This window comes from Pimephales promelas, chromosome 13, assembly GCF_988280905.1.
Source record: "Pimephales promelas chromosome 13, fPimPro1.hap1.1, whole genome shotgun sequence".
NCBI lineage: Eukaryota > Metazoa > Chordata > Actinopteri > Cypriniformes > Leuciscidae > Pimephales > Pimephales promelas.
Genome location: NC_142781.1, coordinates 34,049,120 through 34,075,096, shown reverse-complemented (window position 1 = coordinate 34,075,096; position 25,977 = coordinate 34,049,120). Strand labels below are relative to the sequence as shown.

Genomic DNA, 25,977 nt, shown 5'->3' with positions numbered 1-25,977 from the left:
AAAAAAACGTAAGGGGTAACACTGTCGTTTTTTTTTCCGTTCGAAATTTTGAATTTTGATATCTCAGCTCTGGAAGGGTCTAGAGCCTCCATTTTTGCACTCAGGTCAAAGTCTCGTGGCCCTCTATCATAATCCAGAGTATTGAGAAGATTGGAGAAACTTAATTTTTCGCCCGAAAATGAAAAAAAACAAAAGGGGTAACACTGTCGTTTTTTTTTCGGGTCGAAATTTTGAATTTTGATATCTCAGCTCTGGAAGGGTCTAGAGCCTCCATTTTTGCACTCAGGTCAAAGTTTCACAGCCCTCTATCATAATCCAGAGTTTTGAGAAGATTGGAGAAACTTAATTTTTCGCCCAAAAATGAAAAAAAACGAAAGGGGTAACACTGTCGTTTTTTTTTCGGGTCGAAATTTTGAATTTTGATATCTCAGCTCTGGAAGGGTCTAGAGCCTCCATTTTTGCACTCAGGTCAAAGTCTTGTGGCCCTCTATCATAATCCAGAGTATTGAGAAGATTGGAGAAACTTAATTTTTCGCCCGAAAATGAAAAAAAACAAAAGGGGTAACACTGTCGTTTTTTTTTCGGGTCGAAATTTTGAATTTTGATATCTCAGCTCTGGAAGGGTCTAGAGCCTCCATTTTTGCACTCAGGTCAAAGTTTCACAGCCCTCTATCATAATCCAGAGTATTGAGAAGATTGGAGAAACTTAATTTTTCGCCCGAAAATGAAAAAAAACGAAAGGGGTAACACTGTCGTTTTTTTTTCGGGTCGAAATTTTGAATGTTTATATCTCAGCTCTGGAAGCGTCTAGAGCCTCCATTTTTGCGCTCAGGTCAAAGTCTCGCGGCCCTCTATCATAATCCAGAGTTTTGAGAAGATTGGAGAAACTTGATTTTTTGCCTGAAAACGAAAAAAAACGTAAGGGGTAACACTGTCGTTTTTTTTTCGGTTCGAAATTTTGAATTTTGATATCTCAGCTCTGGAAGGGTCTAGAGCCTCCATTTTTGCACTCAGGTCAAAGTCTCGTGGCCCTCTATCATAATCCAGAGTATTGAGAAGATTGGAGAAACTTGATTTTTTGCCTGAAAACGAAAAAAAACGTAAGGGGTAACACTGTCGTTTTTTTTCGGGTCGAAATTTTGAATTTTGATATCTCAGCTCTGGAAGGGTCTAGAGCCTCCATTTTTGCACTCAGGTCAAAGTTTCACAGCCCTCTATCATAATCCAGAGTTTTGAGAAGATTGGAGAAACTTAATTTTTCGCCCAAAAATGAAAAAAAAACGAAAGGGGTAACACTGTCGGTTTTTTTTCGGGTCGAAATTTTGAATTTTGATATCTCAGCTCTGGAAGGGTCTAGAGCCTCCATTTTTGCACTCAGGTCAAAGTCTCACAGCCCTCTATCATAATCCAGAGTTTTGAGAAGATTGGAGAAACTTAATTTTTCGCCCGAAAATGAAAAAAAAACGAAAGGGGTAACACTGTCGTTTTTTTTCGGGTCGAAATTTTGAATGTTTATATCTCAGCTCTGGAAGGGTCTAGAGCCTCCATTTTTGCACTCAGGTCAAAGTCTCGCGGCCCTCTATCATAATCCAGAGTTTTGAGAAGATTGGAGAAACTTGATTTTTTGCCTGAAAACGAAAAAAAACGTAAGGGGTAACACTGTCGTTTTTTTTTTCGGGTCGAAATTTTGAATTTTGATATCTCAGCTCTGGAAGGGTCTAGAGCCTCCATTTTTGCACTCAGGTCAAAGTCTTGTGGCCCTCTATCATAATCCAGAATATTGAGAAGATTGGAGAAACTTAATTTTTCGCCCGAAAATGAAAAAAAACAAAAGGGGTAACACTGTCGTTTTTTTTTTCGGGTCGAAATTTTGAATTTTGATATCTCAGCTCTGGAAGGGTCTAGAGCCTCCATTTTTGCGCTCAGGTCAAAGTTTCACAGCCCTCTATCATAATCCAGAGTATTGAGAAGATTGGAGAAACTTAATTTTTCGCCCGAAAATGAAAAAAAACAAAAGGGGTAACACTGTCGTTTTTTTTTCGGGTCGAAATTTTGAATGTTTATATCTCAGCTCTGGAAGCGTCTAGAGCCTCCATTTTTGCGCTCAGGTCAAAGTCTCGCGGCCCTCTATCATAATCCAGAGTTTTGAGAAGATTGGAGAAACTTGATTTTTTGCCTGAAAACGAAAAAAAACGTAAGGGGTAACACTGTCGTTTTTTTTTCCGTTCGAAAATTTGAATTTTGATATCTCAGCTCTGGAAGGGTCTAGAGCCTCCATTTTTGCACTCAGGTCAAAGTCTCGTGGCCCTCTATCATAATCCAGAGTATTGAGAAGATTGGAGAAACTTGATTTTTTGCCTGAAAACAAAAAAAACGTAAGGGGTAACACTGTCGTTTTTTTTTCGGGTCGAAATTTTGAATTTTGATATCTCAGCTCTGGAAGGGTCTAGAGCCTCCATTTTTGCACTCAGGTCAAAGTTTCACAGCCCTCTATCATAATCCAGAGTTTTGAGAAGATTGGAGAAACTTAATTTTTCGCCCAAAAATGAAAAAAAACGAAAGGGGTAACACTGTCGTTTTTTTTTCGGGTCGAAATTTTGAATTTTGATATCTCAGCTCTGGAAGGGTCTAGAGCCTCCATTTTTGCACTCAGGTCAAAGTCTCACAGCCCTCTATCATAATCCAGAGTTTTGAGAAGATTGGAGAAACTTAATTTTTCGCCCAAAAATGAAAAAAAATGAAAGGGGTAACACTGTCGTTTTTTTTTCGGGTCGAAATTTTGAATTTTGATATCTCAGCTCTGGAAGGGTCTAGAGCCTCCATTTTTGCACTCAGGTCAAAGTCTTGTGGCCCTCTATCATAATCCAGAGTATTGAGAAGATTGGAGAAACTTAAATTTTCGCCCGAAAATGAAAAAAAACAAAAGGGGTAACACTGTCGTTTTTTTTTCGGGTCGAAATTTTGAATTTTTATATCTCAGCTCTGGAAGGGTCTAGAGCCTCCATTTTTGCACTCAGGTCAAAGTTTCACAGCCCTCTATCATAATCCAGAGTATTGAGAAGATTGGAGAAACTTAATTTTTTGCCCGAAAATGAAAAAAAACAAAAGGGGTAACACTGTCGTTTTTTTTTCGGGTCGAAATTTTGAATTTTTATATCTCAGCTCTGGAAGGGCCTAGAGCCTCCATTTTTGCACTCAGGTCAAAGTTTCACAGCCCTCTATCATAATCCAGAGTTTTGAGAAGATTGGAGAAACTTAATTTTTCGCCCGAAAATGAAAAAAAACAAAAGGGGTAACACTGTCGTTTTTTTTTCCGTTCGAAATTTTGAATTTTGATATCTCAGCTCTGGAAGGGTCTAGAGCCTCCATTTTTGCACTCAGGTCAAAGTCTCGTGGCCCTCTATCATAATCCAGAGTATTGAGAAGATTGGAGAAACTTAAATTTTCGCCCGAAAATGAAAAAAAACAAAAGGGGGTAACACTGTCGTTTTTTTTTCGGGTCGAAATTTTGAATTTTTATATCTCAGCTCTGGAAGGGTCTAGAGCCTCCATTTTTGCACTCAGGTCAAAGTTTCACAGCCCTCTATCATAATCCAGAGTTTTGAGAAGATTGGAGAAACTTAATTTTTCGCCCGAAAATGAAAAAAAACAAAAGGGGTAACACTGTCGTTTTTTTTTCGGGTCGAAATTTTGAATTTTGATATCTCAGCTCTGGAAGGGTCTAGAGCCTCCATTTTTGCACTCAGGTCAAAGTCTCGTGGCCCTCTATCATAATCCAGAGTATTGAGAAGATTGGAGAAACTTATTTTTTCGCCCGAAAATGAAAAAAAACAAAAGGGGTAACACTGTCGTTTTTTTTCGGGTCGAAATTTTGAGTTTCGATATCTCAGCTCTGGAAGGGTCTAGAGCCTCCATTTTTGCACTCAGGTCAAAGTCTCACAGTCCTCTATCATAATCCAGAGTTTTGAGAAGATTGGAGAAACTTAATTTTTCGCCCGAAAATGAAAAAAAAACGTAAGGGGTAACACTGTCGTTTTTTTTTTCGGGTCGAAATTTTGAATTTTGATATCTCAGCTCTGGAAGGGTCTAGAGCCTCCATTTTTGCACTCAGGTCAAAGTCTCGTGGCCCTCTATCATAATCCAGAGTATTGAGAAGATTGGAGAAACTTATTTTTTCGCCCGAAAATGAAAAAAAAAACGAAAGGGGTAACACTGTCATTTTTTTTTTCGGGTCGAAATTTTGAATTTTGATATCTCAGCTCTGGAAGGGTCTAGAGCCTCCATTTTTGCGCTCAGGTCAAAGTCTCACAGCCCTCTATCATAATCCAGAGTTTTGAGAAGATTGGAGAAACTTAATTTTTCGCCCGAAAATGAAAAAAAAAAACGAAAGGGGTAACACTGTCGTTTTTTTTTTTGGGTCGAAATTTTGAATTTTGATATCTCAGCTCTGGAAGGGTCTAGAGCCTCCATTTTTGCACTCAGGTCAAAGTTTCACAGCCCTCTATCATAATCCAGAGTTTTGAGAAGATTGGAGAAACTTAATTTTTCGCCCAAAAATGAAAAAAAAAAACGAAAGGGGTAACACTGTCGTTTTTTTTTCGGGTCGAAATTTTGAATTTTGATATCTCAGCTCTGGAAGGGTCTAGAGCCTCCATTTTTGCACTCAGGTCAAAGTCTTGTGGCCCTCTATCATAATCCAGAATATTGAGAAGATTGGAGAAACTTAATTTTTCGCCCGAAAATGAAAAAAAACAAAAGGGGTAACACTGTCGTTTTTTTTTTCGGGTCGAAATTTTGAATTTTGATATCTCAGCTCTGGAAGGGTCTAGAGCCTCCATTTTTGCGCTCAGGTCAAAGTTTCACAGCCCTCTATCATAATCCAGAGTATTGAGAAGATTGGAGAAACTTAATTTTTCGCCCGAAAATGAAAAAAAACAAAAGGGGTAACACTGTCGTTTTTTTTTCGGGTCGAAATTTTGAATGTTTATATCTCAGCTCTGGAAGCGTCTAGAGCCTCCATTTTTGCGCTCAGGTCAAAGTCTCGCGGCCCTCTATCATAATCCAGAGTTTTGAGAAGATTGGAGAAACTTGATTTTTTGCCTGAAAACGAAAAAAAACGTAAGGGGTAACACTGTCGTTTTTTTTTCCGTTCGAAATTTTGAATTTTGATATCTCAGCTCTGGAAGGGTCTAGAGCCTCCATTTTTGCACTCAGGTCAAAGTCTCGTGGCCCTCTATCATAATCCAGAGTATTGAGAAGATTGGAGAAACTTGATTTTTTGCCTGAAAACAAAAAAAACGTAAGGGGTAACACTGTCGTTTTTTTTTCGGGTCGAAATTTTTAATTTTGATATCTCAGCTCTGGAAGGGTCTAGAGCCTCCATTTTTGCACTCAGGTCAAAGTTTCACAGCCCTCTATCATAATCCAGAGTTTTGAGAAGATTGGAGAAACTTAATTTTTCGCCCAAAAATGAAAAAAAACGAAAGGGGTAACACTGTCGTTTTTTTTTCGGGTCGAAATTTTGAATTTTGATATCTCAGCTCTGGAAGGGTCTAGAGCCTCCATTTTTGCACTCAGGTCAAAGTTTCACAGCCCTCTATCATAATCCAGAGTATTGAGAAGATTGGAGAAACTTAATTTTTCGCCCGAAAATGAAAAAAAACAAAAGGGGTAACACTGTCGTTTTTTTTCGGGTCGAAAATTTGAATTTTGATATCTCAGCTCTGGAAGGGTCTAGAGCCTCCATTTTTGCGCTCAGGTCAAAGTTTCACAGCCCTCTATCATAATCCAGAGTATTGAAAAGATTGGAGAAACTTAATTTTTCGCCCGAAAATGAAAAAAAAACGAAAGGGGTAACACTGTCGTTTTTTTTTCGGGTCGAAATTTTGAATTTTGATATCTCAGCTCTGGAAGGGTCTAGAGCCTCCATTTTTGCGCTCAGGTCAAAGTCTCGCGGCCCTCTATCATAATCCAGAGTTTTGAGAAGATTGGAGAAACTTGATTTTTTGCCTGAAAACGAAAAAAAACGTAAGGGGTAACACTGTCGTTTTTTTTTTCGGGTCGAAATTTTGAATTTTGATATCTCAGCTCTGGAAGGGTCTAGAGCCTCCATTTTTGCACTCAGGTCAAAGTTTTGTGGCCCTCTAACATAATCCAGAGTTTTGAGAAGATTGGAGAAACTTAATTTTTCGCCCAAAAATGAAAAAAAAAACAAAAGGGGTAACACTGTCGTTTTTTTTCGGGTCGAAATTTTGAATTTTGATATCTCAGCTCTGGAAGGGTCTAGAGCCTCCATTTTTGCACTCAGGTCAAAGTTTCACAGCCCTCTATCATAATCCAGAGTTTTGAGAAGATTGGAGAAACTTAATTTTTCGCCCAAAAATGAAAAAAAACGAAAGGGGTAACACTGTCGTTTTTTTTTCGGGTCGAAATTTTGAATTTTGATATCTCAGCTCTGGAAGGGTCTAGAGCCTCAATTTTTGCACTCAGGTCAAAGTTTCACAGCCCTCTATCATAATCCAGAGTTTTGAGAAGATTGGAGAAACTTAATTTTTCGCCCAAAAATGAAAAAAAAACGAAAGGGGTAACACTGTCGTTTTTTTTTTCGGGTCGAAATTTTCAATTTTGATATCTCAGCTCTGGAAGGGTCTAGAGCCTCCATTTTTGCACTCAGGTCAAAGTTTCACAGCCCTCTATCATAATCCAGAGTTTTGAGAAGATTGAAGAAACTTAATTTTTCGCCCGAAAATGAAAAAAAACGAAAGGGGTAACACTGTCGTTTTTTTTTCGGGTCGAAATTTTGAATTTTGATATCTCAGCTCTCGAAGGGTCTAGAGCCTCCATTTATGCACTCAGGTCAAAGTCTCGTGGCCCTCTATCATAATCCAGAGTTTTGAGAAGATTGGAGAAACTTAATTTTTCGCCCGAAAATGAAAAAAACAAAAGGGGTAACACTGTCGTTTTTTTTTCGGGTCGAAAATTTGAATTTTGATATCTCAGCTCTGGAAGGGTCTAGAGCCTCCATTTTTGCGCTCAGGTCAAAGTCTCACAGCCCTCTATCATAATCCAGAGTTTTGAGAAGATTGGAGAAACTTAATTTTTCGCCCGAAAATGAAAAAAAACGAAAGGGGTAACACTGTCGTTTTTTTTTTCGGGTCGAAATTTTGAATTTTGATATCTCAGCTCTGGAAGGGTCTAGAGCCTCCATTTTTGCGCTCAGGTCAAAGTCTCACAGCCCTCTATCATAATCCAGAGTTTTGAGAAGATTGGAGAAACTTAATTTTTCGCCCGAAAATGAAAAAAAAAAATGAAAGGGGTAACACTGTCGTTTTTTTTTTTGGGTCGAAATTTTGAATTTTGATATCTCAGCTCTGGAAGGGTCTAGAGCCTCCATTTTTGCACTCAGGTCAAAGTTTCACAGCCCTCTATCATAATCCAGAGTTTTGAGAAGATTGGAGAAACTTAATTTTTCGCCCAAAAATGAAAAAAAAGCGAAAGGGGTAACACTGTCGTTTTTTTTTCGGGTCGAAATTTTGAATTTTGATATCTCAGCTCTGGAAGGGTCTAGAGCCTCCATTTTTGCACTCAGGTCAAAGTCTCGTGGCCCTCTATCATAATCCAGAGTTTTGAGAAGATTGGAGAAACTTAATATTTCGCCCGAAAATGAAAAAAAACGAAAGGGGTAACACTGTCGTTTTTTTTTCGGGTCGAAATTTTGAATTTTGATATCTCAGCTCTGGAAGGGTCTAGAGCCTCCATTTTTGCACTCAGGTCAAAGTTTCACAGCCCTCTATCATAATCCAGAGTTTTGAGAAGATTGGAGAAACTTAATTTTTCGCCCGAAAATGAAAAAAAACGAAAGGGGTAACACTGTCGTTTTTTTTTCCGGTCGAAATTTTGAATTTTGATATCTCAGCTCTGGAAGGGTCTAGAGCCTCAATTTTTGCACTCAGGTCAAAGTCTCGTGGCCCTCTATCATAATCCAGAGTATTGAGAAGATTGGAGAAACTTAATTTTTCGCCCGAAAACGAAAAAAAACGTAAGGGGTAACACTGTCGTTTTTTTTTCGGGTCGAAATTTTGAATTTTGATATCTCAGCTCTGGAAGGGTCTAGAGCCTCCATTTTTGCGCTCAGGTCAAAGTTTCACAGCCCTCTATCATAATCCAGAGTTTTGAGAAGATTGGAGAAACTTAATTTTTCGCCCAAAAATGAAAAAAAAAACGAAAGGGGTAACACTGTCGTTTTTTTTCGGGTCGAAATTTTGATATCTCAGCTCTGGAAGGGTCTAGAGCCTCCATTTTTGCACTCATGTCAAAGTCTCGTGGCCCTCTATCATAATCCAGAGTTTTGAGAAGATTGGAGAAACTTAATTTTTCGCCCAAAAATGAAAAAAACGAAAGGGGTAACACTGTCATTTTTTTTTTCGGGTCGAAATTTTGAATTTTGATATCTCAGCTCTGGAAGGGTCTAGAGCCTCCATTTTTGCACTCAGGTCAAAGTCTCACAGCCCTCTATCATAATCCAGAGTTTTGAGAAGATTGGAGAAACTTAATTTTTCACCCGAAAATGAAAAAAAAAAACGAAAGGGGTAACACTGTCGTTTTTTTTTTTGGGTCGAAATTTTGAATTTTGATATCTCAGCTCTGGAAGGGTCTAGAGCCTCCATTTTTGCACTCAGGTCAAAGTTTCACAGCCCTCTATCATAATCCAGAGTTTTGAGAAGATTGGAGAAACTTAATTTTTCGCCCAAAAATGAAAAAAAAAACGAAAGGGGTAACACTGTCGTTTTTTTTTCGGGTCGAAATTTTGAATTTTGATATCTCAGCTCTGGAAGGGTCTAGAGCCTCCATTTTTGCACTCAGGTCAAAGTCTTGTGGCCCTCTATCATAATCCAGAATATTGAGAAGATTGGAGAAACTTAATTTTTCGCCCGAAAATGAAAAAAAACAAAAGGGGTAACACTGTCGTTTTTTTTTTCGGGTCGAAATTTTGAATTTTGATATCTCAGCTCTGGAAGGGTCTAGAGCCTCCATTTTTGCGCTCAGGTCAAAGTTTCACAGCCCTCTATCATAATCCAGAGTATTGAGAAGATTGGAGAAACTTAATTTTTCGCCCGAAAATGAAAAAAAACGAAAGGGGTAACACTGTCGTTTTTTTTTCGGGTCGAAATTTTGAATGTTTATATCTCAGCTCTGGAAGCGTCTAGAGCCTCCATTTTTGCGCTCAGGTCAAAGTCTCGCGGCCCTCTATCATAATCCAGAGTTTTGAGAAGATTGGAGAAACTTGATTTTTTGCCTGAAAACGAAAAAAAACGTAAGGGGTAACACTGTCGTTTTTTTTTCCGTTCGAAATTTTGAATTTTGATATCTCAGCTCTGGAAGGGTCTAGAGCCTCCATTTTTGCACTCAGGTCAAAGTCTCGTGGCCCTCTATCATAATCCAGAGTATTGAGAAGATTGGAGAAACTTGATTTTTTGCCTGAAAACGAAAAAAAACGTAAGGGTTAACACTGTCGTTTTTTTTTCGGGTCGAAATTTTGAATTTTGATATCTCAGCTCTGGAAGGGTCTAGAGCCTCCATTTTTGCACTCAGGTCAAAGTTTCACAGCCCTCTATCATAATCCAGAGTTTTGAGAAGATTGGAGAAACTTAATTTTTCGCCCAAAAATGAAAAAAAACGAAAGGGGTAACACTGTCGTTTTTTTTTCGGGTCGAAATTTTGAATTTTGATATCTCAGCTCTGGAAGGGTCTAGAGCCTCCATTTTTGCACTCAGGTCAAAGTCTCGTGGCCCTCTATCATAATCCAGAGTATTGAGAAGATTGGAGAAACTTAATTTTTCGCCCGAAAACGAAAAAAAACGTAAGGGGTAACACTGTCGTTTTTTTTTCGGGTCGAAATTTTGAGTTTCGATATCTCAGCTCTGGAAGGGTCTAGAGCCTCCATTTTTGCGCTCAGGTCAAAGTCTTGCAGCCCTCTATCATAATCCAGAGTTTTGAGAAGATTGGAGAAACTTAATTTTTCGCCCGAAAATGAAAAAAAACAAAAGGGGTAACACTGTCGTTTTTTTTTCGGGTCGAAATTTTGAATTTTTATATCTCAGCTCTGGAAGGGTCTAGAGCCTCCATTTTTGCGCTCAGGTCAAAGTTTCACAGCCCTCTATCATAATCCAGAGTTTTGAGAAGATTGGAGAAACTTAATTTTTCGCCCAAAAATGAAAAAAAAAACGAAAGGGGTAACACTGTCGTTTTTTTTCGGGTCGAAATTTTGAATTTTGATATCTCAGCTCTGGAAGGGTCTAGAGCCTCCATTTTTGCACTCATGTCAAAGTCTCGTGGCCCTCTATCATAATCCAGAGTTTTGAGAAGATTGGAGAAACTTAATTTTTCGCCCAAAAATGAAAAAAAAACGAAAGGGGTAACACTGTCATTTTTTTTTTCGGGTCGAAATTTTGAATTTTGATATCTCAGCTCTGGAAGGGTCTAGAGCCTCCATTTTTGCGCTCAGGTCAAAGTCTCACAGCCCTCTATCATAATCCAGAGTTTTGAGAAGATTGGAGAAACTTAATTTTTCGCCCGAAAATGAAAAAAAAAAACGAAAGGGGTAACACTGTCGTTTTTTTTTTTGGGTCGAAATTTTGAATTTTGATATCTCAGCTCTGGAAGGGTCTAGAGCCTCCATTTTTGCACTCAGGTCAAAGTTTCACAGCCCTCTATCATAATCCAGAGTTTTGAGAAGATTGGAGAAACTTAATTTTTCGCCCAAAAATGAAAAAAAAAACGAAAGGGGTAACACTGTCGTTTTTTTTTCGGGTCGAAATTTTGAATTTTGATATCTCAGCTCTGGAAGGGTCTAGAGCCTCCATTTTTGCACTCAGGTCAAAGTCTTGTGGCCCTCTATCATAATCCAGAATATTGAGAAGATTGGAGAAACTTAATTTTTCGCCCGAAAATGAAAAAAAACAAAAGGGGTAACACTGTCGTTTTTTTTTTCGGGTCGAAATTTTGAATTTTGATATCTCAGCTCTGGAAGGGTCTAGAGCCTCCATTTTTGCGCTCAGGTCAAAGTTTCACAGCCCTCTATCATAATCCAGAGTATTGAGAAGATTGGAGAAACTTAATTTTTCGCCCGAAAATGAAAAAAAACAAAAGGGGTAACACTGTCGTTTTTTTTTCGGGTCGAAATTTTGAATGTTTATATCTCAGCTCTGGAAGCGTCTAGAGCCTCCATTTTTGCGCTCAGGTCAAAGTCTCGCGGCCCTCTATCATAATCCAGAGTTTTGAGAAGATTGGAGAAACTTGATTTTTTGCCTGAAAACGAAAAAAAACGTAAGGGGTAACACTGTCGTTTTTTTTTCCGTTCGAAATTTTGAATTTTGATATCTCAGCTCTGGAAGGGTCTAGAGCCTCCATTTTTGCACTCAGGTCAAAGTCTCGTGGCCCTCTATCATAATCCAGAGTATTGAGAAGATTGGAGAAACTTAATTTTTCGCCCGAAAATGAAAAAAAACAAAAGGGGTAACACTGTCGTTTTTTTTTCGGGTCGAAATTTTGAATTTTGATATCTCAGCTCTGGAAGGGTCTAGAGCCTCCATTTTTGCACTCAGGTCAAAGTTTCACAGCCCTCTATCATAATCCAGAGTTTTGAGAAGATTGGAGAAACTTAATTTTTCGCCCAAAAATGAAAAAAAACGAAAGGGGTAACACTGTCGTTTTTTTTTCGGGTCGAAATTTTGAATTTTGATATCTCAGCTCTGGAAGGGTCTAGAGCCTCCATTTTTGCACTCAGGTCAAAGTCTTGTGGCCCTCTATCATAATCCAGAGTATTGAGAAGATTGGAGAAACTTAATTTTTCGCCCGAAAATGAAAAAAAACAAAAGGGGTAACACTGTCGTTTTTTTTTCGGGTCGAAATTTTGAATTTTGATATCTCAGCTCTGGAAGGGTCTAGAGCCTCCATTTTTGCACTCAGGTCAAAGTTTCACAGCCCTCTATCATAATCCAGAGTATTGAGAAGATTGGAGAAACTTAATTTTTCGCCCGAAAATGAAAAAAAACGAAAGGGGTAACACTGTCGTTTTTTTTTCGGGTCGAAATTTTGAATGTTTATATCTCAGCTCTGGAAGCGTCTAGAGCCTCCATTTTTGCGCTCAGGTCAAAGTCTCGCGGCCCTCTATCATAATCCAGAGTTTTGAGAAGATTGGAGAAACTTGATTTTTTGCCTGAAAACGAAAAAAAACGTAAGGGGTAACACTGTCGTTTTTTTTTCGGTTCGAAATTTTGAATTTTGATATCTCAGCTCTGGAAGGGTCTAGAGCCTCCATTTTTGCACTCAGGTCAAAGTCTCGTGGCCCTCTATCATAATCCAGAGTATTGAGAAGATTGGAGAAACTTGATTTTTTGCCTGAAAACGAAAAAAAACGTAAGGGGTAACACTGTCGTTTTTTTTCGGGTCGAAATTTTGAATTTTGATATCTCAGCTCTGGAAGGGTCTAGAGCCTCCATTTTTGCACTCAGGTCAAAGTTTCACAGCCCTCTATCATAATCCAGAGTTTTGAGAAGATTGGAGAAACTTAATTTTTCGCCCAAAAATGAAAAAAAAACGAAAGGGGTAACACTGTCGGTTTTTTTTCGGGTCGAAATTTTGAATTTTGATATCTCAGCTCTGGAAGGGTCTAGAGCCTCCATTTTTGCACTCAGGTCAAAGTCTCACAGCCCTCTATCATAATCCAGAGTTTTGAGAAGATTGGAGAAACTTAATTTTTCGCCCGAAAATGAAAAAAAAACGAAAGGGGTAACACTGTCGTTTTTTTTCGGGTCGAAATTTTGAATGTTTATATCTCAGCTCTGGAAGGGTCTAGAGCCTCCATTTTTGCACTCAGGTCAAAGTCTCGCGGCCCTCTATCATAATCCAGAGTTTTGAGAAGATTGGAGAAACTTGATTTTTTGCCTGAAAACGAAAAAAAACGTAAGGGGTAACACTGTCGTTTTTTTTTTCGGGTCGAAATTTTGAATTTTGATATCTCAGCTCTGGAAGGGTCTAGAGCCTCCATTTTTGCACTCAGGTCAAAGTCTTGTGGCCCTCTATCATAATCCAGAATATTGAGAAGATTGGAGAAACTTAATTTTTCGCCCGAAAATGAAAAAAAACAAAAGGGGTAACACTGTCGTTTTTTTTTTCGGGTCGAAATTTTGAATTTTGATATCTCAGCTCTGGAAGGGTCTAGAGCCTCCATTTTTGCGCTCAGGTCAAAGTTTCACAGCCCTCTATCATAATCCAGAGTATTGAGAAGATTGGAGAAACTTAATTTTTCGCCCGAAAATGAAAAAAAACAAAAGGGGTAACACTGTCGTTTTTTTTTCGGGTCGAAATTTTGAATGTTTATATCTCAGCTCTGGAAGCGTCTAGAGCCTCCATTTTTGCGCTCAGGTCAAAGTCTCGCGGCCCTCTATCATAATCCAGAGTTTTGAGAAGATTGGAGAAACTTGATTTTTTGCCTGAAAACGAAAAAAAACGTAAGGGGTAACACTGTCGTTTTTTTTTCCGTTCGAAAATTTGAATTTTGATATCTCAGCTCTGGAAGGGTCTAGAGCCTCCATTTTTGCACTCAGGTCAAAGTCTCGTGGCCCTCTATCATAATCCAGAGTATTGAGAAGATTGGAGAAACTTGATTTTTTGCCTGAAAACAAAAAAAACGTAAGGGGTAACACTGTCGTTTTTTTTTCGGGTCGAAATTTTGAATTTTGATATCTCAGCTCTGGAAGGGTCTAGAGCCTCCATTTTTGCACTCAGGTCAAAGTTTCACAGCCCTCTATCATAATCCAGAGTTTTGAGAAGATTGGAGAAACTTAATTTTTCGCCCAAAAATGAAAAAAAACGAAAGGGGTAACACTGTCGTTTTTTTTTCGGGTCGAAATTTTGAATTTTGATATCTCAGCTCTGGAAGGGTCTAGAGCCTCCATTTTTGCACTCAGGTCAAAGTCTCACAGCCCTCTATCATAATCCAGAGTTTTGAGAAGATTGGAGAAACTTAATTTTTCGCCCAAAAATGAAAAAAAATGAAAGGGGTAACACTGTCGTTTTTTTTTCGGGTCGAAATTTTGAATTTTGATATCTCAGCTCTGGAAGGGTCTAGAGCCTCCATTTTTGCACTCAGGTCAAAGTCTTGTGGCCCTCTATCATAATCCAGAGTATTGAGAAGATTGGAGAAACTTAAATTTTCGCCCGAAAATGAAAAAAAACAAAAGGGGTAACACTGTCGTTTTTTTTTCGGGTCGAAATTTTGAATTTTTATATCTCAGCTCTGGAAGGGTCTAGAGCCTCCATTTTTGCACTCAGGTCAAAGTTTCACAGCCCTCTATCATAATCCAGAGTATTGAGAAGATTGGAGAAACTTAATTTTTTGCCCGAAAATGAAAAAAAACAAAAGGGGTAACACTGTCGTTTTTTTTTCGGGTCGAAATTTTGAATTTTTATATCTCAGCTCTGGAAGGGCCTAGAGCCTCCATTTTTGCACTCAGGTCAAAGTTTCACAGCCCTCTATCATAATCCAGAGTTTTGAGAAGATTGGAGAAACTTAATTTTTCGCCCGAAAATGAAAAAAAACAAAAGGGGTAACACTGTCGTTTTTTTTTCCGTTCGAAATTTTGAATTTTGATATCTCAGCTCTGGAAGGGTCTAGAGCCTCCATTTTTGCACTCAGGTCAAAGTCTCGTGGCCCTCTATCATAATCCAGAGTATTGAGAAGATTGGAGAAACTTAAATTTTCGCCCGAAAATGAAAAAAAACAAAAGGGGGTAACACTGTCGTTTTTTTTTCGGGTCGAAATTTTGAATTTTTATATCTCAGCTCTGGAAGGGTCTAGAGCCTCCATTTTTGCACTCAGGTCAAAGTTTCACAGCCCTCTATCATAATCCAGAGTTTTGAGAAGATTGGAGAAACTTAATTTTTCGCCCGAAAATGAAAAAAAACAAAAGGGGTAACACTGTCGTTTTTTTTTCGGGTCGAAATTTTGAATTTTGATATCTCAGCTCTGGAAGGGTCTAGAGCCTCCATTTTTGCACTCAGGTCAAAGTCTCGTGGCCCTCTATCATAATCCAGAGTATTGAGAAGATTGGAGAAACTTATTTTTTCGCCCGAAAATGAAAAAAAACAAAAGGGGTAACACTGTCGTTTTTTTTCGGGTCGAAATTTTGAGTTTCGATATCTCAGCTCTGGAAGGGTCTAGAGCCTCCATTTTTGCACTCAGGTCAAAGTCTCACAGTCCTCTATCATAATCCAGAGTTTTGAGAAGATTGGAGAAACTTAATTTTTCGCCCGAAAATGAAAAAAAAACGTAAGGGGTAACACTGTCGTTTTTTTTTTCGGGTCGAAATTTTGAATTTTGATATCTCAGCTCTGGAAGGGTCTAGAGCCTCCATTTTTGCACTCAGGTCAAAGTCTCGTGGCCCTCTATCATAATCCAGAGTATTGAGAAGATTGGAGAAACTTATTTTTTCGCCCGAAAATGAAAAAAAAAACGAAAGGGGTAACACTGTCATTTTTTTTTTCGGGTCGAAATTTTGAATTTTGATATCTCAGCTCTGGAAGGGTCTAGAGCCTCCATTTTTGCGCTCAGGTCAAAGTCTCACAGCCCTCTATCATAATCCAGAGTTTTGAGAAGATTGGAGAAACTTAATTTTTCGCCCGAAAATGAAAAAAAAAAACGAAAGGGGTAACACTGTCGTTTTTTTTTTTGGGTCGAAATTTTGAATTTTGATATCTCAGCTCTGGAAGGGTCTAGAGCCTCCATTTTTGCACTCAGGTCAAAGTTTCACAGCCCTCTATCATAATCCAGAGTTTTGAGAAGATTGGAGAAACTTAATTTTTCGCCCAAAAATGAAAAAAAAAAACGAAAGGGGTAACACTGTCGTTTTTTTTTCGGGTCGAAATTTTGAATTTTGATATCTCAGCTCTGGAAGGGTCTAGAGCCTCCATTTTTGCACTCAGGTCAAAGTCTTGTGGCCCTCTATCATAATCCAGAATATTGAGAAGATTGGAGAAACTTAATTTTTCGCCCGAAAATGAAAAAAAACAAAAGGGGTAACACTGTCGTTTTTTTTTTCGGGTCGAAATTTTGAATTTTGATATCTCAGCTCTGGAAGGGTCTAGAGCCTCCATTTTTGCGCTCAGGTCAAAGTTTCACAGCCCTCTATCATAATCCAGAGTATTGAGAAGATTGGAGAAACTTAATTTTTCGCCCGAAAATGAAAAAAAACAAAAGGGGTAACACTGTCGTTTTTTTTTCGGGTCGAAATTTTGAATGTTTATATCTCAGCTCTGGAAGCGTCTAGAGCCTCCATTTTTGCGCTCAGGTCAAAGTCTCGCGGCCCTCTATCATAATCCAGAGTTTTGAGAAGATTGGAGAAACTTGATTTTTTGCCTGAAAACGAAAAAAAACGTAAGGGGTAACACTGTCGTTTTTTTTTCCGTTCGAAATTTTGAATTTTGATATCTCAGCTCTGGAAGGGTCTAGAGCCTCCATTTTTGCACTCAGGTCAAAGTCTCGTGGCCCTCTATCATAATCCAGAGTATTGAGAAGATTGGAGAAACTTGATTTTTTGCCTGAAAACAAAAAAAACGTAAGGGGTAACACTGTCGTTTTTTTTTCGGGTCGAAATTTTTAATTTTGATATCTCAGCTCTGGAAGGGTCTAGAGCCTCCATTTTTGCACTCAGGTCAAAGTTTCACAGCCCTCTATCATAATCCAGAGTTTTGAGAAGATTGGAGAAACTTAATTTTTCGCCCAAAAATGAAAAAAAACGAAAGGGGTAACACTGTCGTTTTTTTTTCGGGTCGAAATTTTGAATTTTGATATCTCAGCTCTGGAAGGGTCTAGAGCCTCCATTTTTGCACTCAGGTCAAAGTTTCACAGCCCTCTATCATAATCCAGAGTATTGAGAAGATTGGAGAAACTTAATTTTTCGCCCGAAAATGAAAAAAAACAAAAGGGGTAACACTGTCGTTTTTTTTCGGGTCGAAAATTTGAATTTTGATATCTCAGCTCTGGAAGGGTCTAGAGCCTCCATTTTTGCGCTCAGGTCAAAGTTTCACAGCCCTCTATCATAATCCAGAGTATTGAAAAGATTGGAGAAACTTAATTTTTCGCCCGAAAATGAAAAAAAAACGAAAGGGGTAACACTGTCGTTTTTTTTTCGGGTCGAAATTTTGAATTTTGATATCTCAGCTCTGGAAGGGTCTAGAGCCTCCATTTTTGCGCTCAGGTCAAAGTCTCGCGGCCCTCTATCATAATCCAGAGTTTTGAGAAGATTGGAGAAACTTGATTTTTTGCCTGAAAACGAAAAAAAACGTAAGGGGTAACACTGTCGTTTTTTTTTTCGGGTCGAAATTTTGAATTTTGATATCTCAGCTCTGGAAGGGTCTAGAGCCTCCATTTTTGCACTCAGGTCAAAGTTTTGTGGCCCTCTAACATAATCCAGAGTTTTGAGAAGATTGGAGAAACTTAATTTTTCGCCCAAAAATGAAAAAAAAAACAAAAGGGGTAACACTGTCGTTTTTTTTCGGGTCGAAATTTTGAATTTTGATATCTCAGCTCTGGAAGGGTCTAGAGCCTCCATTTTTGCACTCAGGTCAAAGTTTCACAGCCCTCTATCATAATCCAGAGTTTTGAGAAGATTGGAGAAACTTAATTTTTCGCCCAAAAATGAAAAAAAACGAAAGGGGTAACACTGTCGTTTTTTTTTCGGGTCGAAATTTTGAATTTTGATATCTCAGCTCTGGAAGGGTCTAGAGCCTCAATTTTTGCACTCAGGTCAAAGTTTCACAGCCCTCTATCATAATCCAGAGTTTTGAGAAGATTGGAGAAACTTAATTTTTCGCCCAAAAATGAAAAAAAAACGAAAGGGGTAACACTGTCGTTTTTTTTTTCGGGTCGAAATTTTCAATTTTGATATCTCAGCTCTGGAAGGGTCTAGAGCCTCCATTTTTGCACTCAGGTCAAAGTTTCACAGCCCTCTATCATAATCCAGAGTTTTGAGAAGATTGAAGAAACTTAATTTTTCGCCCGAAAATGAAAAAAAACGAAAGGGGTAACACTGTCGTTTTTTTTTCGGGTCGAAATTTTGAATTTTGATATCTCAGCTCTCGAAGGGTCTAGAGCCTCCATTTATGCACTCAGGTCAAAGTCTCGTGGCCCTCTATCATAATCCAGAGTTTTGAGAAGATTGGAGAAACTTAATTTTTCGCCCGAAAATGAAAAAAACAAAAGGGGTAACACTGTCGTTTTTTTTTCGGGTCGAAAATTTGAATTTTGATATCTCAGCTCTGGAAGGGTCTAGAGCCTCCATTTTTGCGCTCAGGTCAAAGTCTCACAGCCCTCTATCATAATCCAGAGTTTTGAGAAGATTGGAGAAACTTAATTTTTCGCCCGAAAATGAAAAAAAACGAAAGGGGTAACACTGTCGTTTTTTTTTTCGGGTCGAAATTTTGAATTTTGATATCTCAGCTCTGGAAGGGTCTAGAGCCTCCATTTTTGCGCTCAGGTCAAAGTCTCACAGCCCTCTATCATAATCCAGAGTTTTGAGAAGATTGGAGAAACTTAATTTTTCGCCCGAAAATGAAAAAAAAAAATGAAAGGGGTAACACTGTCGTTTTTTTTTTTTGGGTCGAAATTTTGAATTTTGATATCTCAGCTCTGGAAGGGTCTAGAGCCTCCATTTTTGCACTCAGGTCAAAGTTTCACAGCCCTCTATCATAATCCAGAGTTTTGAGAAGATTGGAGAAACTTAATTTTTCGCCCAAAAATGAAAAAAAAGCGAAAGGGGTAACACTGTCGTTTTTTTTTCGGGTCGAAATTTTGAATTTTGATATCTCAGCTCTGGAAGGGTCTAGAGCCTCCATTTTTGCACTCAGGTCAAAGTCTCGTGGCCCTCTATCATAATCCAGAGTTTTGAGAAGATTGGAGAAACTTAATATTTCGCCCGAAAATGAAAAAAAACGAAAGGGGTAACACTGTCGTTTTTTTTTCGGGTCGAAATTTTGAATTTTGATATCTCAGCTCTGGAAGGGTCTAGAGCCTCCATTTTTGCACTCAGGTCAAAGTTTCACAGCCCTCTATCATAATCCAGAGTTTTGAGAAGATTGGAGAAACTTAATTTTTCGCCCGAAAATGAAAAAAAACGAAAGGGGTAACACTGTCGTTTTTTTTTCCGGTCGAAATTTTGAATTTTGATATCTCAGCTCTGGAAGGGTCTAGAGCCTCAATTTTTGCACTCAGGTCAAAGTCTCGTGGCCCTCTATCATAATCCAGAGTATTGAGAAGATTGGAGAAACTTAATTTTTCGCCCGAAAACGAAAAAAAACGTAAGGGGTAACACTGTCGTTTTTTTTTCGGGTCGAAATTTTGAATTTTGATATCTCAGCTCTGGAAGGGTCTAGAGCCTCCATTTTTGCGCTCAGGTCAAAGTTTCACAGCCCTCTATCATAATCCAGAGTTTTGAGAAGATTGGAGAAACTTAATTTTTCGCCCAAAAATGAAAAAAAAAACGAAAGGGGTAACACTGTCGTTTTTTTTCGGGTCGAAATTTTGATATCTCAGCTCTGGAAGGGTCTAGAGCCTCCATTTTTGCACTCATGTCAAAGTCTCGTGGCCCTCTATCATAATCCAGAGTTTTGAGAAGATTGGAGAAACTTAATTTTTCGCCCAAAAATGAAAAAAACGAAAGGGGTAACACTGTCATTTTTTTTTTCGGGTCGAAATTTTGAATTTTGATATCTCAGCTCTGGAAGGGTCTAGAGCCTCCATTTTTGCACTCAGGTCAAAGTCTCACAGCCCTCTATCATAATCCAGAGTTTTGAGAAGATTGGAGAAACTTAATTTTTCACCCGAAAATGAAAAAAAAAAACGAAAGGGGTAACACTGTCGTTTTTTTTTTTGGGTCGAAATTTTGAATTTTGATATCTCAGCTCTGGAAGGGTCTAGAGCCTCCATTTTTGCACTCAGGTCAAAGTTTCACAGCCCTCTATCATAATCCAGAGTTTTGAGAAGATTGGAGAAACTTAATTTTTCGCCCAAAAATGAAAAAAAAAACGAAAGGGGTAACACTGTCGTTTTTTTTTCGGGTCGAAATTTTGAATTTTGATATCTCAGCTCTGGAAGGGTCTAGAGCCTCCATTTTTGCACTCAGGTCAAAGTCTTGTGGCCCTCTATCATAATCCAGAATATTGAGAAGATTGGAGAAACTTAATTTTTCGCCCGAAAATGAAAAAAAACAAAAGGGGTAACACTGTCGTTTTTTTTTTCGGGTCGAAATTTTGAATTTTGATATCTCAGCTCTGGAAGGGTCTAGAGCCTCCATTTTTGCGCTCAGGTCAAAGTTTCACAGCCCTCTATCATAATCCAGAGTATTGAGAAGATTGGAGAAACTTAATTTTTCGCCCGAAAATGAAAAAAAACGAAAGGGGTAACACTGTCGTTTTTTTTTCGGGTCGAAATTTTGAATGTTTATATCTCAGCTCTGGAAGCGTCTAGAGCCTCCATTTTTGCGCTCAGGTCAAAGTCTCGCGGCCCTCTATCATAATCCAGAGTTTTGAGAAGATTGGAGAAACTTGATTTTTTGCCTGAAAACGAAAAAAAACGTAAGGGGTAACACTGTCGTTTTTTTTTCCGTTCGAAATTTTGAATTTTGATATCTCAGCTCTGGAAGGGTCTAGAGCCTCCATTTTTGCACTCAGGTCAAAGTCTCGTGGCCCTCTATCATAATCCAGAGTATTGAGAAGATTGGAGAAACTTGATTTTTTGCCTGAAAACGAAAAAAAACGTAAGGGTTAACACTGTCGTTTTTTTTTCGGGTCGAAATTTTGAATTTTGATATCTCAGCTCTGGAAGGGTCTAGAGCCTCCATTTTTGCACTCAGGTCAAAGTTTCACAGCCCTCTATCATAATCCAGAGTTTTGAGAAGATTGGAGAAACTTAATTTTTCGCCCAAAAATGAAAAAAAACGAAAGGGGTAACACTGTCGTTTTTTTTTCGGGTCGAAATTTTGAATTTTGATATCTCAGCTCTGGAAGGGTCTAGAGCCTCCATTTTTGCACTCAGGTCAAAGTCTCACAGCCCTCTATCATAATCCAGAGTTTTGAGAAGATTGGAGAAACTTAATTTTTCGCCCGAAAATGAAAAAAAAAACGAAAGGGGTAACACTGTCGTTTTTTTTTTCGGGTCGAAATTTTGAATTTTGATATCTCAGCTCTGGAAGGGTCTAGAGCCTCCATTTTTGCACTCAGGTCAAAGTCTCGTGGCCCTCTATCATAATCCAGAGTATTGAGAAGATTGGAGAAACTTATTTTTTCGCCCGAAAATGAAAAAAAACAAAAGGGGTAACACTGTCGTTTTTTTTCGGGTCGAAATTTTGAATGTTTATATCTCAGCTCTGGAAGGGTCTAGAGCCTCCATTTTTGCACTCAGGTCAAAGTCTCGCGGCCCTCTATCATAATCCAGAGTTTTGAGAAGATTGGAGAAACTTGATTTTTTGCCTGAAAACGAAAAAAAACGTAAGGGGTAACACTGTCGTTTTTTTTTTCGGGTCGAAATTTTGAATTTTGATATCTCAGCTCTGGAAGGGTCTAGAGCCTCCATTTTTGCACTCAGGTCAAAGTTTTGTGGCCCTCTATCATAATCCAGAGTTTTGAGAAGATTGGAGAAACTTAATTTTTCGCCCAAAAATGAAAAAAAAAACAAAAGGGGTAACACTGTCGTTTTTTTTTTCGGGTCGAAATTTTGAATTTTGATATCTCAGCTCTGGAAGGGTCTAGAGCCTCCATTTTTGCACTCAGGTCAAAGTTTCACAGCCCTCTATCATAATCCAGAGTTTTGAGAAGATTGGAGAAACTTAATTTTTCGCCCAAAAATGAAAAAAAAAACGAAAGGGGTAACACTGTCGTTTTTTTTTCGGGTCGAAATTTTGAATTTTGATATCTCAGCTCTGGAAGGGTCTAGAGCCTTCATTTTTGCACTCAGGTCAAAGTTTCAAAGCCCTCTATCATAATCCAGAGTTTTGAGAAGATTGGAGAAACTTAATTTTTTGCCCAAAAATGAAAAAAAAACGAAAGGGGTAACACTGTCGTTTTTTTTTTCGGGTCGAAATTTTGAATTTTGATATCTCAGCTCTGGAAGGGTCTAGAGCCTCCATTTTTGCACTCAGGTCAAAGTTTCACAGCCCTCTATCATAATCCAGAGTTTTGAGAAGATTGGAGAAACTTAATTTTTCGCCCGAAAATGAAAAAAAACGAAAGGGGTAACACTGTCGTTTTTTTTTCGGGTCGAAATTTTGAATTTTGATATCTCAGCTCTCGAAGGGTCTAGAGCCTCCATTTATGCACTCAGGTCAAAGTCTCGTGGCCCTCTATCATAATCCAGAGTTTTGAGAAGATTGGAGAAACTTAATTTTTCGCCCGAAAATGAAAAAAACAAAAGGGGTAACACTGTCGTTTTTTTTTCGGGTCGAAAATTTGAATTTTGATATCTCAGCTCTGGAAGCGTCTAGAGCCTCCATTTTTGCGCTCAGGTCAAAGTCTCACAGCCCTCTATCATAATCCAGAGTTTTGAGAAGATTGGAGAAACTTAATTTTTCGCCCGAAAATGAAAAAAAAAAACGAAAGGGGTAACACTGTCGTTTTTTTTTTGGGTCGAAATTTTGAATTTTGATATCTCAGCTCTGGAAGGGTCTAGAGACTCCATTTTTGCACTCAGGTCAAAGTTTCACAGCCCTCTATCATAATCCAGAGTTTTGAGAAGATTGGAGAAACTTAATTTTTCGCCCAAAAATGAAAAAAAAACGAAAGGGGTAACACTGTCGTTTTTTTTTTCGGGTCGAAATTTTGAATTTTGATATCTCAGCTCTGGAAGCGTCTAGAGCCTCCATTTTTGCACTCAGGTCAAAGTTTCACAGCCCTCTATCATAATCCAGAGTTTTGAGAAGATTGGAGAAACTTAATTTTTCGCCCGAAAATGAAAAAAAACGAAAGGGGTAACACTGTCGTTTTTTTTCCGGTCGAAATTTTGAATTTTGATATCTCAGCTCTGGAAGGGTCTAGAGCCTCCATTTTTGCACTCAGGTCAAAGTCTCGTGGCCCTCTATCATAATCCAGAGTATTGAGAAGATTGGAGAAACTTAATTTTTCGCCCGAAAACGAAAAAAAACGTAAGGGGTAACACTGTCGTTTTTTTTTCGGGTCGAAATTTTGAGTTTCGATATCTCAGCTCTGGAAGGGTCTAGAGCCTCCATTTTTGCACTCAGGTCAAAGTCTCACAGCCCTCTTTCATAATCCAGAGTTTTGAGAAGATTGGAGAAACTTAATTTTTCGCCCGAAAATGAAAAAAAAAACGAAAGGGGTAACACTGTCGTTTTTTTTTTCTGGTCGAAATTTTGAGTTTCGATATCAGGAAGGGTCTAGAGACTCCATTTTGTAGAGACATCCACTCAGGTCTAAGTCTCATGGCCCTCTATCAGAATCCAGAGTTTTGAGAAGATTGGAGAAACTCAAAATTTCGCCCCCCCCCGAAAAAAAACCCGACAGTGTTACCCCTTTTAGTTTTTTCGGGTCGAAATTTTGAGTTTCTCTGATCACTGAAAGTAGTGATCACTGAAAGTTTCTTTGAGAAACGAAAGATGGCATCACTTTTAGTTTTATGACGAGATTATTAAGATTGAGTAGATGTGTCAAACGTTAGACTGCTAGTGTAAATGATCTGGAAAAAAATGTTTAACATGAAGACCATGTGTTTCTTTACTCCTCTGGCCAGCAGGGAAGAGAATCGCTCCTGAGGAAGAGGAGGAGACGGCCTGATGAAGATGATGTAGGGTTTAAGATCGAAGGAACATAGCGCTCGCAGGGACTATGAAAGATAAAACAAACAAATTAAATGTAAAAAAGAGAACAAAACAAGACAAATAAAGATGATGGACTAAATAATGAAAATGTGCTCAATATATTGTAATGGTTACTATAGTTTAAGATGGCAATAAAAATCTTCAACAAAAATAATGTTGTGCCTCAACAACTTGAAAAATCCATCACTATATAAAATCCATATTTTTTTGCAGGTTATTAAAGGGATACCTCATTGTTCACCTTGTGCTGGTCTGCATTACGTAATGGAAAGGTCACGCTGGACGTAGGCGGAAGTACTAACCCATTGTTTACAAGCGTGGAGAAGGAATTTTATTGTGTTGAATGACATATTTATGTCTTTCTGTCAGTTTATTGTTTAAAATGGTCCTTTCCTGTGTGTATCCTGGATGTTTAAAACAATGGGGTGGTACTTCCGCCTACGTCCAGCGTGACCTTTCCAACGTAATGCCGTAATGCCTGGCGCGTCACAGACCAGCACAAGACAAACAATTGTGGTTAAAAAGTATATACATTTAATTTTTTTTTTTTAAATGACCGATCATTTTGCTAGATAAGACCCAATAGAGTGCCGAAGTTATGACGTCACTTTGTAGGCCAAAACGCGGAAATGATTAGCATCTTAGGACTTCCGGTTCCCTCGCACTAAAGTCTATGGGATTTTTGAATGGGTTTTTGCTAAATCGCCTGAAATAAGGTCTGTGGTTAACAAAGCCTCTAAAAATTTTCACGTTTTGATCTATGACATAGAACATACCAGCTATAACCTGCTTGTGGTTTTTTAAACTTCGCTTGACGTGTGAGAACCAATGAGATTCATTCTCAGCGAACACATTCTGTTCGTGTTCGCTGATCAATATTTATATGTGAATAAAAGACTAAATCTGTTCATTATATAAAGCAATCATGTCTCTTCAGACCATTTAGACTAAATCGCTCAATTCATGTGGATTAGTTCTACGATCTCATCGTAAACTTTCTGAAGTGTCAAAGTGGTAGTTGGGTAACTGTCAATGGAGGGACAGAAAACTCAGATTTCATCATAAAGATGAAATTTTATGATGATGAAGATGAACGAAAGTCTTACGGGTTTGGAACGACAAGAGGGTCAGTAATTAATGATTAATTAATTAATTAAAATTTTTAGGTGAACTATCCCTTTAACTCATTGTCAATTATATACAGAGTTATAAATCAAGGTTGTGAAAATACCTACCTGGCAGGTTTTCCTAAAGCATTTCCAAACCATAATTATTTTACAGAGAACTAAATAAGACCAAACCCCAGCAATAGGCTTTATGCACAACTTACTTCCGCATTCTCTGTAAAACAGGTCGCATCGCTTCCGGTCCAGGTCTTTTGTATGTGCTTCATGAATTTTTTTGCGGTTTTACTCAAGATAACTTAAAAGGAGCGAGCAAAGATTAGCATAAACAATATCCCTCACATGTGCAGATTGATATTTAAACGTTTTATATTTTTTATTCTTCACAGCAACGTTTAGATATTTAAATGGAATAAAACGCCAATAACAAAGTGAACTAGTTAGGTTAGCTGATTACCTTAAATATCCATAGATATCGTAGTCAGTTCTTCACTTTCTCTGACAAGAGGATGCGATGAGACCCGTTTTCCGGTTTGGTCACGTGACGCACGGCATAAAGCCTATTGATTTTTGAAGTTTGGAGATCAAAAAAGTTTTGGAATGAGCGCACAAATTTGACTTAAATCAACAAACAAAAACCAATGACACTTAAAATTTACGAGCAATGTCATAATACATGACTTTGCGTAAAACATACACGTTTTCTATACACATTTTGAGCTATCCGCGTGGATGTCCATGCCGAAACGTACCGTCATATTTTGCGATTATATTTCCGCGTGTAGCCTATGTTACGCCATTAAATGTCCGAGCGAAACGAAGCAAAATGTCGATCTACATCTGGGGAGCGATATTTTTTTTCCTAGGATGGTAGGGGAAAACTCATAAATGCTATTAACACCAGTGACGGGTAGGTTTAGGGACGGGGTTGGGGTAGGTCACATATTTATATACAGTAATGTAACGTTAAG

General features: G+C 38.4%; 1 protein-coding gene across 2 annotated transcripts in view; it reads right to left on the bottom strand.

The window, feature by feature from the left end:
- pals1b (protein associated with LIN7 1, MAGUK p55 family member b) overlaps positions 1–25,977 on the bottom strand; it is a 101,091-nt gene that overhangs the window by 43,706 nt on the left and 31,408 nt on the right. Inside the window, exon 13 of one of the 2 annotated variants that reach the window (XM_089118926.1) lies at positions 23,768–23,887. In XM_089118926.1, coding sequence (XP_088975052.1) covers positions 23,768–23,887 — 120 coding nt within the window. The remainder of the gene's footprint in view (positions 1–23,767; positions 23,888–25,977) is intronic. The other variant, XM_089118927.1, reaches the window with a different exon arrangement.